This window comes from Belonocnema kinseyi, chromosome 6 (assembly GCF_010883055.1).
Source record: "Belonocnema kinseyi isolate 2016_QV_RU_SX_M_011 chromosome 6, B_treatae_v1, whole genome shotgun sequence".
NCBI classification, from domain to species: Eukaryota; Metazoa; Arthropoda; class Insecta; order Hymenoptera; family Cynipidae; genus Belonocnema; species Belonocnema kinseyi.
The window spans coordinates 58,352,514-58,366,679 of record NC_046662.1 but is presented as its reverse complement, the minus strand read 5'-3'; the positions used below and the strand labels follow the sequence as shown (position 1 = coordinate 58,366,679).

The 14,166-nt window shown below is 28.5% G+C and overlaps 1 protein-coding gene across 2 annotated transcripts in view; it reads left to right on the top strand.

Annotated features, from left to right (window-relative positions):
* The first annotated feature begins 399 nt into the window (after window positions 1-399).
* Window positions 400-14,166, top strand: part of LOC117174812 (cilia- and flagella-associated protein 206-like) — a 23,983-nt gene continuing 10,216 nt past the window's right edge. For both annotated transcript variants that reach the window (XM_033364191.1, XM_033364192.1), the window contains exons 1-8: window positions 400-514; window positions 4,000-4,180; window positions 4,272-4,437; window positions 4,580-4,760; window positions 7,112-7,281; window positions 10,324-10,567; window positions 10,742-10,871; window positions 11,591-11,698. In XM_033364191.1, the coding sequence (XP_033220082.1) occupies window positions 4,088-4,180; window positions 4,272-4,437; window positions 4,580-4,760; window positions 7,112-7,281; window positions 10,324-10,567; window positions 10,742-10,871; window positions 11,591-11,698 (1,092 nt within the window). In that variant the 5' untranslated portion in view covers window positions 400-514; window positions 4,000-4,087. The remainder of the gene's footprint in view (window positions 515-3,999; window positions 4,181-4,271; window positions 4,438-4,579; window positions 4,761-7,111; window positions 7,282-10,323; window positions 10,568-10,741; window positions 10,872-11,590; window positions 11,699-14,166) is intronic.

Below are 14,166 nucleotides of genomic sequence, written 5' to 3'. Positions count from 1 at the left end.
AAATATGAAGTTTGAACTGCTTTCAAAATTTATCTAAAAATTAAATTTTATTCATATTAAACTACATATCTTTATGACTTTTTCTTTTTTGAAATAATTAGTAATAGTTACTCTTATTTTTTGTTTATTTGGAAACAGCATCAAGTTTTTAATTATTTTTGCTTTTTCTTAATGCAATTCAATGAAAAAGACAGACCTACTTTTTGTGGTGCCATCTGTTGGCTTAGTTGACCGACATTTCTCCTCCGGCTCGTAAGAAAACTACTACACATACACATATACGGTCGAGGCAGGGGGCTGGAAAATACCTTATAGGATTGTTTGGCGGCCAAATGTTTCAAATGTTTGGAAGTTTTGAAGATCAACCTACGTGTAGCTGTCAAAAGAGAAAAAAAAGCTTAGCTTGGTTATAGAACTGGACAGAGGAAATAAGAACCGTGATCACCAGTAAGCCCGGCAAGCCCCAAACAAAGACTGATTTTCGATTTTCACTGAATCGAATTTTTTGATCAAGGTAAATATGAAGCAGATAAACTAACTCAACCTTTAATGGTAAGGGTTTTGGAGCAAAATGCAAAGTTCTACACAAACAGTCATGAGAAAATTGGTTTTTTTATTAATTTATTTAATTTGGCAAACAAACTGAATTTGACAACACTGACAATCTTCCGGAAAAAACAGCCTGCGCATGCGCAGCTCGGCAAGTGTTGCCAATCGCGAGATTTTAATTCTTCAACACACAAATTCTCAGCTCAAATGATTGGGTTTATTGATAATATTTAAAAAGAGAATGTTTAAAATAAATAATAACCTCAAATACACTCTTTAAAAACACATCATCAGTTTGAGGGAGAAATTCATTTCTCATACAAAATAAAAATTGCTATGAATTATTCATTTATTAAATGTTTTTGAAACCTTAAATTCAAGCGAAAATTAGATTCTGAAATCCAAGAAAAAGGCAATAAGTATGATCAGTTTTTATTTTAAACTTATATAAAATACATTTATCGTAAGATTATTGAGAACATTTAAAACGGGGTTTAAAGATTTTTAATGTTTCAAAATACATTTAAACTTGGTAAATATATGCTTGAATGATATTCGAGTTTTCGAAAGATTATTTTAAAATTCTGTAAAAATAAAGAAATTGCCTTTCAATCTACCAAATTTTCTTCACAATTTTGAAATCTTTTTGAATGTTTTCAATTATTACCTCAAAGTTAATGTTTGAATGTTAAAACTAATTCAAGTTTCCCAGGAATTGTCGAAATATTTTTTCATTCTCTTGAAACCTTTCGATATGCTTAAAAAGGTTTGAAATTGCTTTTCGAAATGTTCAAAAATTTATATTTTATTGGACATTTTTTAAACTCTTCTACAAAATTAAAAAAAAATCTGCATTAACGTCCTAACCTTATAAATATCTTTAAATTTTCTTTTACAACTTTACAAATCTTCTGAAATAATTAAAAATATTCTTTCAAAATTAAAATTCTCATTTATTTTTCTAGAAATTTTAAGAAAAAGTTTTCAATCTCTTGAAGCCTTTAAAACTTTTTAAAAACTTCTAAACTTTGTATTCGCAATCTGCGAAAAATATTTTGTTTTAGAAAACCATTTAAAAAAGATTTTAAATCTTTTTCAATTTTCTCCTCAAATTATTTTTTTTTTAAATAAAAATGATTTGAAATTTTCTTAGGAATCTTAAAAAAATTTTTTTTTAACTAAAGATATTTACTTGAATCAAAAGAAATTTGTTTAAATTAAAGAAATTTTCTTTTGATTGAGAGCCAATGAATATATTACTTTGATTTAAAGAAATTTGTTTTGGAACAGGAAATATTTTCTATATAATTCACTAAACAGTGAAATAGGCCAATATCAGGGGAAAAACAGAGTAATAAATAAATCCTATGAAATCCTTTCAACTCTTTCGAAATTTAAGGAAATTCTTTAAAACCGCATATAAAACAAAATATTAAAAATGATCTTTTATGCTTTGAAATCCTACGAAATGACCAGAAACTTGTTATTGTTTTAAGAGACCACTCTGAAATATTTATATTGTTAATTTTACTGCTATTAGAAATGCTAGTATAAAATCGAGAGATTATTTTTATTAATAATAAATAATTTGATGTTAATTGTTTCTGTCTCTTGGTATAAAATCAATATTTTTTAATATTGATTTTTATTTGTAAATTGTGAAAAAAATTGCTTTGAAGCTCCGCTGGGATCCGAACCCAGGTCGTTCAGATTGCTGGTCTGAAGCTCTTACCCACTAAGCTACGGAGAGACGAGATCAATTTCTGAACAACCCCCACAAGTTGAATTCCGGCGTAATTCCTTATACTTTTAAGATTAATTTTTCAAACATTTGATTGTCTTCCATTTTTTATGTTATGGTTTTGAATAGATAAAATGTATTAAATAATTTTATTTTAATTGTTTTTTCTAATGGTCTAAAATAAATATTTTTTTAATATTAATTTTTATTTCTAAATTGTGAAAAAATTATTATGATTAATATTATTATTTATTTATGTAACGTAAGATTTCGACAAATTTTACGGAATTTTGGAGTTTCATACAATTTCCAGGGACTTAAAGCGATTTCGTCAGATTTCATAAAAATTTGACGGGAGTTTAAATATTTCAAAATATATCAGGCGGTTTTAAGAGATACCAAAGGATATTAACAAATTTCGAAAAATTAAGCGGTTTTCAAGAGATTAAAAAAAATATTTCCACGTATTTGAAGGAATTGCGAAAGTTTTCGAGGGAGTTTAGAGGATTTTTAATATTTTCAGACATATACAGAAATTTAAAGGAATTCCAAAGGATTTGAAGAGATTTAAAACATTTTAAGGGAATCAAAGATTTTTGTAGGATTTCTAAAGATTTAATGATATTCCAAATAAACTTTGGAAAATAAATTAAATTAAATTTGAAGATTCCTCGTGATTTCAAAGATTTAAAGGGATTTTTGAAGTTATTAAAGAAATTTCAGAAAATTAAAGGACTTCAAAAATTTCCAGGGATTTAAACGTTTTTGTTTTTTTAGAGAAAGTTAATGAATTAACTCGATTTCATTTTAATTATAGAGAACTTCCACAGATTTTAAGAAATTTCGTTAGATTTCATCAAAATTGTACTGAATTTTAAAGACTTCCAAACACATCAGGCGATTTTAAGAATTCCAAAGGATTACAACCAATTTCGAGGGAATTCAACGGATTTGAAGGATTTCAAAAAATTTTTATGGGATCTCTAAATATTTCTATTAATGTCGAAAGATTTCAAAGGATCTTTGAAGGATTTTCAAAGATTTCACGGAATTTTTAGTGAACTTTGAAAAATAAATGAAATCAAATTTTTCAGAGAGAATAGACGCAGCAGCCTTAATTTAAATTATAATTAAGGGCTTTCAAATTATTTTTACGTTTATTAATGGATTATTATGTATTCCAAAGATTATAATAGATTATTTACGATTCTACTGATTTCAATGGATTTTGAGGTATTTGAAGGAATTTCACAAAGTTACAGGATTTTCTTAAATTGCTAAGAATTTCAAGCGATTGCAAAGATTTCTAGAGATTTTTACCTTTTTTCTACTTAATTTTAATTAATCATTTTAATTCAATTTATTTTAAAGAGATTTAGGACCACTCTCCTCTGCATATTTGATCACAAAATTTTTTTTGAAAGTAAAAAATGATCTATTAAAATGTAGTTCCTTTAAATTGCATTTTTTGTTTTTAATATTGAATACACTCTAACTAAAAATTGATACGTAAATTATTAATTATAGAAACTTCGTCTAATGTTGTATTAAGGTCTTCTGTCCCTACATCTTTTCTCCTCAAAATGTTTCAATTTTATTTGCAATTACTTAAATAAGAAATGTTTTTTGATAAACAATTAAAGGTTTTTAATAAACAGATTTGAAAACCAAATTTTGTTAAATCCAATGAAGGTCTTAAATTTGTTTAGCTTGCCATGTGTCTCCAAGCAAATATCGATCAAACAATCAGTGAGAGTGCAGTTTAAACGAAAGTTAGGTGTCTTTTATTTAATAACAATGGAATTGGTGAAAAAGGATTTGATAGAAACGATCACCAAGGAATGCAAGAAAAGAGATATTGACGTTTCAAGTGATTTAGTTTCTTTCTTGGTATGCTAGTTTTTAATAACTAAAATTTTAATTAACTATTTCAGTTCTGTAAGTAGTTAATATTTAAATCATTTTTGTTTTGTTTGTTAAGTTATCATTGATGCTTTTACATCCTGAATACTCAATCAATAAAGGGAATGATGAAGAAATGTTCAAAATGGTCTCGGTATTGATAGAAAAATTACTTGACGATACAAAACCAAGCATGGTCACTATCAAAATTCAACTTTATTTCGCTAAGCATTATTTTGATAGAGGTAATTATTTCAGTTTCTGAAATATCATATTTTAAAAAACTTACTTCAAGCCAAAGTAGAAAATTGTTTTTTTTCCTCATTTATGTTTAATAACTTACATTTAATTGCATTATTAAAATTAAAATCAACTTAACCAAATTAGGAGACATCATCAGAAAGCACAGATTAAGACTTCACGAAAAAACTGCATCGTTAGTGAAGGAAATATGCGAGACGAGAAAATTAGAAAGCAACAGAGATATGGAAAAACTTTATCAAAAAATATTGGTAGTGATTACACTACTGAGTGGCTTAGGAAATCCGACAGTGCCTCCCGTACTCAGGTAAATGGAGTTGATAAAAAATAAATGATAAATATGAATAAATTAATAAAATTATTTTTCTGAATTGAATAAAATGTCATCAGGAACCGTTAAAAAACTACGTCACACTTCCAAGGGACAGGTTTTGAGATGATTTGTGACGTCTGGGTGGGGGGGGGGGGGGGGGGGGGGCACGTGACACCACACATTGAAAATAAAAATTCACTAAAAATTGTTTTAAATGTTTGAAAAATGGAAAAATAATGCTTTTGTGAAGCTCTTTGCTTAGTGTGATTGCTAGGGAGACTAATCAGCTACCTGGGTCCGAGCAGTGTTGTGGAATAACTACATTAATTTAAAAATCTATATAGACATCATACTCTTTACCCTATTCCTCTCTTTTTCCCTTTTTGAAAGAATTCCTTTTTTTTCCTGATTTCATGGAACGTTTCGTTTCTCGTTTTTTTTATTTTTTTTTTATTAAATGCGAACTAAACTAATTGTACCCAATAAGAAAATCCAACTATTTTTCATTGTAAGTTAATTCTTTTTTTTTATTGAACAGTCTACCATTATATTTTTGTTTCATAGTTCATCTCTCTTGGTTAAAATTCCTATTAATCGGTTGCAAATCTAACCATTTTATTGAAAATTTATTTCCTGTTTTAATTTAAAATTGATTTCTTTTCTTGACTGAGAATTTAATTAATATAATTTTGACTAAAAATTGACCGCTTTTAATTGAAAATTCAACTATTAAATTTGTTATTAAAAGATAATTTTTTTCGTTGAAAATTCAAATACTTGGTTGAAATTTGAACTACTTGGTTAAAAAATTTTTCCATTGGTTGAAGATTGAACTATTTTATTGACGGTTTGTTTTCCTTTATGATGAAAAATAATCGTTTTGTGTTGAAAATTCAACTGTTAAATTTTTCAGCAAGAATTCATCTTTTTGGTTAACAATGCAACTAATTGTTTGAAAGTTAAATTTCTTTGTTGAAAATTCATTTTATTGGTTAAAAACTTCAACATTTTGTTGACATTTTTTTTTAAATTGATAGCTTTTACTCTTTAGTCGAAATTTAACTATTTGGTTCCAAATTGATGTATTTTTGTTGTAAATTCATGATTCTGGAAAGAAAGTTAATCTTTTTGTTTTAAAAATCAACTATTGTGTTTGAACTGCTTTATTAAAACTTTATTTATGAAGTTTCATCTCTTTGGTTAAAAATTGAACTACAGTGAAACCCTTCAAAAGCCCTCCCTTCTATAGCCCTTCCGAAAATCGACGCCGCGGCGCAGGTGGGTGTAACAGGAGCTGCGCGGGGTGCGCGGGGTCAGCGGTTGTCACTCAGGCGAGCACTCAGGTGCGAACAGACAAAAGCGGAGCGGGCTGTAATGAGTTGTTCCCACTCACCGGCAGCCCCAAAATTGGCTCTATAGTAGAGTTTCACTGTATTTTGTTAAAATTTCGATTTTTTGTTTTTTGAACTGCAAAATTTAACTATTCCATTTTTAATGGGAAATTGATTGTCTTTAGTTTAAAAATAAAATATATGGTAAAAATTAACTCTTTTGACAATTCGTCTGTTTCGCTTGAAGGTTCAACTATTTGTTTGTAAATCCTACTGTTTGGTTGATTATTATTTTTTTTTTAAATTAAAATATTTGGTTCAAAATTCAACCATATTCTAAAAAATTCCTCTTTTTCGACAGAAAATTCAAATACTTGTTTAAAAAAGCAGCCGTTTGTTGTAAATTTTTAATCCTTTTTTCTTCAAAAATTTAACTATTTTCTTGAAAACTCAACTTTTACGTAAAAAATTTAACTATATGATGATCTGTGACGAAAAAGGGAATGGGTGGAAATAGTTTTCAAAATAGCATAACACAGTTTTTGAACTACCCCTAAAGAAAATATCATTGAAAGTTCTGAAGCGATCACATGACGTAGTAACATTAGTAGCAGCTTATTCAGCAATTTCTGATAAAACGCATCCTTCCACACTTTAGCAATCCCCATACAGTCCTAAGCTGGATTGGAGGGTTCAAGCTTTATGACTTATAACGTGACTCAGTAAAAAGGAAAAAGCCTGTTTCGTAAAAGAAGTAGCGACTAGGTCCTTCACCACGACAACGCCTTAACATTCCTCGCAGCTTATTCAGAAATTTCTGGTGAAATGCGGGCTTTAACATTTAGGCCACCTCCATACAGTCCTAAGCTGGATTGGAGGGTTCAAGCTTTATATCATGATCTGCGACGAAAAAGAAGGGGGTGGGGTGGAAAACGTTTTTAAAATAGGGTGACGTAATTTTTTAGGGTTGCCTAATGTGGAGCAAAGAAAAAGACTAAAAAAAATTTTTTATAGAGAGGTTTCGGTGGCACTACAAAGTGTTTATCAGCTTTCTGAATTGCTACATTTCATATCTCTGGAAAAGGATGAAAAAGAAGAACAACTAATGGAATTAATGTGTATTGTCACGGGCATTCGTCTCTTCAATCGAGATTGTCAAAGAGGAGGCGAGGGAATTGATGATTGTATGGCTTTTTTATATTGGTACATTTTTAGGGCTGAGCAAATTTAGCGCGAAAAATATTTGATTTAAATTAATTTAAGAGACAAAATTATAAAAACTTTATTAGCTGCTGACTATAATATTAAACAAAAAATTAGGACACGTACTATTTTTCAGGGTGGCTGCAAAACAACATTTTCAAATTTCTCTTCTTTTTCCTTGAATATTTTTTCATTATCCCTGGCCATTCATATGTAAAGACATAGATTCTAATTTCTAACCCATTTTTTATTTAAATTTGTCCATTTTTAATTTATTATACTCAGTGCTGCCACATACTAAATAGTTTATTTGAAATCTTAAAAATGTTACCTATTCAAACCGAAAAAGTTATCAATTCAAATCGGAAAAATAAATAAAACCGACTAGTTTCTTGCCCAAAAAGTGACTGAAATTAATTAAAATATTACTAATGTGCATCAATAATGTGACTAATGTTCTTTCAAATTTAAAAGAATTAAAAAGAATTCTATGAAATGTATAAGGATTGCAGGTAAATTTGAACGAATTCAGCTTAAATTTATAAGGTTTCAAAACAGTTCAAGTTATATTCAAATGTAATTTAAAAAAATGTAATCCTAAGAATACCATTGATTTCTGTAAAATTGAAGTGAATTTAGAAGAATTCAAGTGATTTAAGCTAATTAAAAAGAATTTCAAAGAATTCATAAAAATTAAAAAAAAATCCACGACAAATTAATAAGAAATCATGATAAATTTCTTTCAAACCTTACGTCATTGAAATATATTAAACTATTCTAAAATCCCATGAAATCTGATGATATTGCCTGAAATCCTGGAACATTTATTAAAATAGCTTAAAATCAATGAAAATCATCGAAATTCTCGGAATTCTTATAATATCCCTTCGAATCTCTAAGAACATTAAAAAATTTTTTTAACTATTTTAAAACTTAACAAAAATTTTTTTAATCCCTTAAAATCATGAAAATCCTTGGAAATCCCTTACAGAATTGTTAATCTCTTCAACATTTAAGTGAATTGAAAACAATTTAAAAATGTGGTAAATTCTTTGAATTCAATAAGCTAGAAATTGGCTTAGAAAATTTAAGGGCATTCAAAAGAATTGGATGAATGCTTATGAATTCAAGGCGAGTTCCGATAAATTAAAATGAAACTGAACATTGAAAAAATCTATTGATGTGAGTAGAATTTTGGTGAATTTAAACGAATTAAGGTGCATTTAAACATTCATCAGAATTCCAAAGAATTCAAAAGAATTTAGAATAAATTTATAAGTATTCAAGGTGAATTCCAAATAAATTGTAAAAAATATTTGAAAATCTGATCAAATCTTTGAAACCCTACGAAACCCGCCCCTTCGATGGACAAAACCGTTAAAATGATTTAAATATCTCCAAAATGCTTTGGAATCTTTTAAAATACCCTAAAATATTTTAAATCCTTCAAGATTCCTTCAAATTATTAAAATAAATTGTAAATTCCAGATAATTTTTTTTAATTCTCTAACACATTCCAAATTCTTTTCAATCGTTTGAAATCCTTTGAAAAAAATTAAAGCTCCTAGTAATCTATTTAAATAACTTAAAATATTTTTAATACTTTTAAATGCCATTAAATTACTGAAGTTAATTGAAAAATTATTAGAATTTTTTAAAATACCCTTAAAAAATATTTAAAACTTTTAAAATTCCTTGAAACTTTTTAAAGCTCTCGAAATTTCCTAGAATATTTTAAAATACCCTAAAATATTTCGAATAATTTAAATCTATTTTTAAAAAAATTCTGAAATTCTCTAAAAATTATATGAAATCTGATGCTATTTTCGGAAATCCTGGAAATTTTATTAAAATACTTTGAGAGCTCTTAAAATCCCATGAAATCATTGGAATACTCGTAAATCTTATAAAATCCCGTAAATTGTTCAAAGTATCATAAAACCTTACAGGTCTAACAGAATCGTTCCATATTTTCGAAAATTCTTTAAAAGCCAATTAAATCAAATTTCAATTGCCCTGAAATCAGTAAAATCCTGGAAAAGTCCTTGAAATAGTTTAAAATTATTTAAAATGCCTAAAAATCTTTTAAAATACACCAAAATATTTTTCGATCTTAGAAATCCCTTTAAATTATTAAAATCAATGACAAATTCCTTGGAATCTTCTAAAATATCTTAAAATCATTCAGATTATTAAAAATATTTGGGAATATCTTGAAATATTGGTAAAACCTTACAATATTTAAAATCCTTTCAAAACTTTCGAAATTTTCTAAAGCTATAGAAAAGTACTTGGAATTTTAAAAAATACCCTAAAATCTTTCAAATTCCTTTTAAGCACTGAAAATGATTAACAACTATTAAAAATACCTTAAAATATTTGAAATTTTTTGAAATCACTTAAAACTTTCTTAAGATCTTGAAAATGCTTTGGAATTTTTAAAAATAATCTAAAATGATAAAAATCTTTTGAAATTTTTTCAAATTATTGACATCTATTTGACATTTTAGGAATCTTTTAAAATATCTTAAATTACTTCAAAATAATTCGAGAAAATTTAGTAACTTGAGTGTTAAAACAAATTCTCGGTTTCAGTGCAGTGTCAGTGGTTTGCCTTCAAATATATTTAGACCCAATTCGGGGGGATCCAAACGTAAACAGTCAGCGCCGCCTGAACCATTTACAATTGGAACGCATAATATTGCGCAATATACACGACTGAGTACTCGTGCCCTGCGGCCTTTCCGTAGCGAGAATCGCAACCGTTCGCACCCTGGCCCCTGAGAAACTGCGTTGACCAGAAGTTCTAAGAAGGCCGAGAATGGGGCGACTGAAAACGAGAGTTTGGTGTATTTAAAGTACTTCTTATACTAATTCTCTGACTTTTGCTATTTCTTTAATAACTGAGTTTCCCTGATCAACGAAATTCCCTGGTTTCTAGATTTTCACCTGACCTTCGGCCACCCTGTCTTTTTTAATCAATACACAAAAAAGCATAAGATATTAAATTTGTAATTTTACAGTGCCAAGTATTTTGCAAGATGCAATAAAAAAGACTCACTCTTCCATTGTTGAGCTTTTGGAACAACTGATGCAAAAAGTCTACAAATTCACTACTGCAGTCGAAACTGTACTTCCGGATGATTTTTCTGATGAAGGTTTTTGCTGCTGCGATGATAAAAAACTTCCAAATTTTGTTATCGAAGATGATGTCCAGTGGTGTATTGAAATGCTCACAGCATTTCGTCAAAAAGAAATTTACATAAGGTTCGGAAAATTGGAATTGTGAAAGTTCAGGTTTGCCACTGAATCTTCCGGTTTAAAAAGAAAGCATTTCGAAATTTCATACCTTTTCTGGGTTCTGTGGCAAGGCTGAAAATATAAATATTGATTAATTTCTTTAAAATTAATTAAAATATTTATATAAATTTTTCTGCTTAGAAAAATACTATCTGATATTGAAAGTTGTGAGACCGAATTGAAATGCATTTTGCAACGTCTTCAGAATCGACTGATCAAACTTCATGAAACTGTTCGTTACAGAACAGCAATTCCAACTGCTCAAGTTTATGTAAGTTAAATTTTGTAATGGGGTAGTTGCATGAATTTTAGATATCATATTATTTAAACACTGAATACAATTCTAAGAATTTTAGCATATTTAAAAAAAAGTTGTGTCCTTTTCTTAAGAGACAAAAAATATCTTTAAAAAAGTATTGAAACCCCTATTCAAACTATGTGACCTTGAAACGTCACACCCTGCAAAACGCTGAACCAATCAGAATAATTGCATACAGAGACTCCATTGACTAACGAAGTATCCAGAGGACAGTTGGCGAAAAAATGTATGACCATCCACATGTCGAATTTTTCCACATTCAGACTGACACATTTCACAAATCCAGGTTTTAGTGAAATTCACAGGATTTTGAGCAACTATTTGGGCTCTTCTTCATACTTTTCAAACACGTTTAAAAATCAATCATGAAAATAGGTTATGTTTACACCAAAGCCTAGAGGCCACATAATTTCCCCATTAACTTCGCCAATCAGACTGGTGCTTACTTTCGACCCTGGCCCAATCAGAACACCTAATTTTTCTGGAAAAAATTAAAAAGTATAATTTTTGAAGATAAACAAATTTTAGCTAATTTTCTTTAAACGTTCCTCAAGTAATTATGCTAAATTTTTAGTGTTCTTTGAATTTCATCGGGGAAAACATATATTTGAAAATGTGCAACAACCCCATTAAATTTAAACAGAAAAAAAGTAACGATTTTTTGTCTGCAGCCTCAGTTTATAGACATGGCAGATATCTGGATGAGTCTTCAAGACGAAGTGATAGCTTTGAGTCACACTAATCGTTTCCTCTGGCAGTTACAGAATCTCTATGTCAAGGTAAATTAAGGCGAAAATTATCTATTTATTATGATTACACATATTATCAGGTTGAACGAAAAACTTTATTTTGAATATTCGCTGACTTTCCCCTGACCAATTTTCCACTTTTCCCTGATCAATAGTACTCAAAGACGACAATTTTAAAATTAGAATCTTTTATAAACGGAATAAAACAATAATATTTCAGATTACAATTTAAAACTTTCAAATGTATTTATTTCAACAACAACAAAACTTTTTAACAATATAGTTCAATTTCCAAGAAAATAATTACATTTTCAATAAAACAGTTAAGTTTTTAAACAATTATTTGAATTTTCAAACAAAAAGGATTAAACTTTAATCTAAAAAGATTGCATTTTCAAGCGAAAAATGTAATTTTTTAAAAGACAGTTGCCTTAAAAAAAATATTTTCCAATCAAATGGTCAAATTTTTAATAAAAAAAGATTAAACTTTAAACAAACACAGTTGCCACAGAGATGAATTTTTAACCAAAATGATAGTCCGGGAGGCAGTGACAGAAATTTCCGGATAATAATGAAGGTGAGCAAATTTAAAAGTATACAATATCAATCGAATTAAAAATTTATTTATTTTTAAGAAAAAAATAACTTTTATAGGATGAAATAATACTTTTTAACAAAGTATTTAAATTTTCAACAAAATAATTAATTTTCCAACAAAGTAATAGAAATTTCAACCTAAAAAGATGAAGTCTCAACAAAAAAGTTTAATAGTTGATGTTTTAACCAAAAAAGATCAGATTTCATAAAGAAAATTTTAAACGAAAAAGATAAATGTTGAGCAAACAAAACTTTATCAGTCATGAAAGAAAAAAAAGTTTACTAAAATTGTTTAAGCTTCAAGACAAAAGATGAATTATCTGAACAAAAATTACATTTTCTACAGAAAAATATGAATTTTCATAAAAAAATTCATTTTCAGCAAAATAGTTAAATTTTCTACTAAAGAGCTGAGCCTTCATTAAAAAAACATTTCAACAAAGTATTTGAACTTTTACCCACTCAGTTAAATTCTTAATTTGAAAAGATCAGTTTAAAAAAGATTGTTGACCTTTAAACCAAAAATATGAAAATAATTTTTATCAAAACAGACGAATTTCCAATCAAGAAGACAAATTTTCAACAAACTTAAATTTTCATCTAAAAAAGATTTTATCTCTACTTTTCAACAAGAAATTATGAGTTATAAACAAGAAGTAAATTTTATAAGAAGATTCTTATATTTTCAACCCAAAAATACGATTTTTCAACTATAAGAGATGACTTTTTAACAAAATTGTTCAATTTTTAACCAAATAGTTGCATTTTTATGCAAGAAAGATAAAATTTCTACTACAACAGGCGAAGTTTTTATCAAACAGACAAATTTTTAAAAAAAGTAGAATTTTTGTCCAAAAAAGATTTCAGTAGACTTTTCAACACCAAAATAAAAATTTTTAACAAGTAAATTTTCTCCGAAATAGTTGAATTTTCCATAAAACAGTTACATTTTCGACCAAAAACGATGACTTTCTAACAAAATTGTTAACTTTTCAATCAAAGAGTTGTATTTTTATCCAAGAAAGATATAATTTCTACTAAATTAGATGAATTTTTAAATTAAAACGACAAATTTTCATAAAGATAATTGAATTTTCATTTTAAAACAATTTAGTTAGGCTTCTCAACATCAAAATATAATTAAAAATAAAAAGTAAATTTTCGACGAAGATACTTGAACTTTTAACCCAAAAGACGAATTTTTAACAAACCAGTTTAATTGTCAAGCAAGAAGGATGACTTTTTAAACAAATAATAAAATTTATAACCAAAAATAGATAATCCTCATAAAGAATCAGCTAATAAAAAATATATATAAATACACTCAACTCCAGATATAAGAACGCTTTCGAGAATGGTTTGCAGTGGCCTTGATCCATAATCGAGGTATTCCAAGCGTAAACAGGCAGGAACGCATGAATAATTCCGATTAGATTTGTACGCAAGACGTAACTTGATTTAACTAATACGCTGAGAGTGCGGACCTCGAGCTGTTTGGCACGCTGGCTCCTTTCATCAGGAATGAAAATGGATTCAATGCGATCGATCGGCGGGATCTCGCGACCTTTGGGTGGACGGAGCGACTGAATCACGACTTGCTAGAGTGCTACGGTGCGAGTGTGGCCCCTGAGCGAGGTTACATGGCACGGCTGCATGCTCTGTGGTGCGAGAAACACCCGGAGGTATCGCACTTTTCGCAGCAACGTCTGCGAAACCATGCTGAACTACTCCGAAAAAGGGAGTCTGGAAAAAATCGTGTGACAACTAACAAGGTCACCTTTCAGAGAGGTGTCTTTCTTGTGCGGCAAACCTGCAGATCGAAAGTACAAGGTCACTCATGTATTTTACATGGACGATCTTAAGATCTATGCTAAAAATAAAGAGCAACTACATCTAGCTCT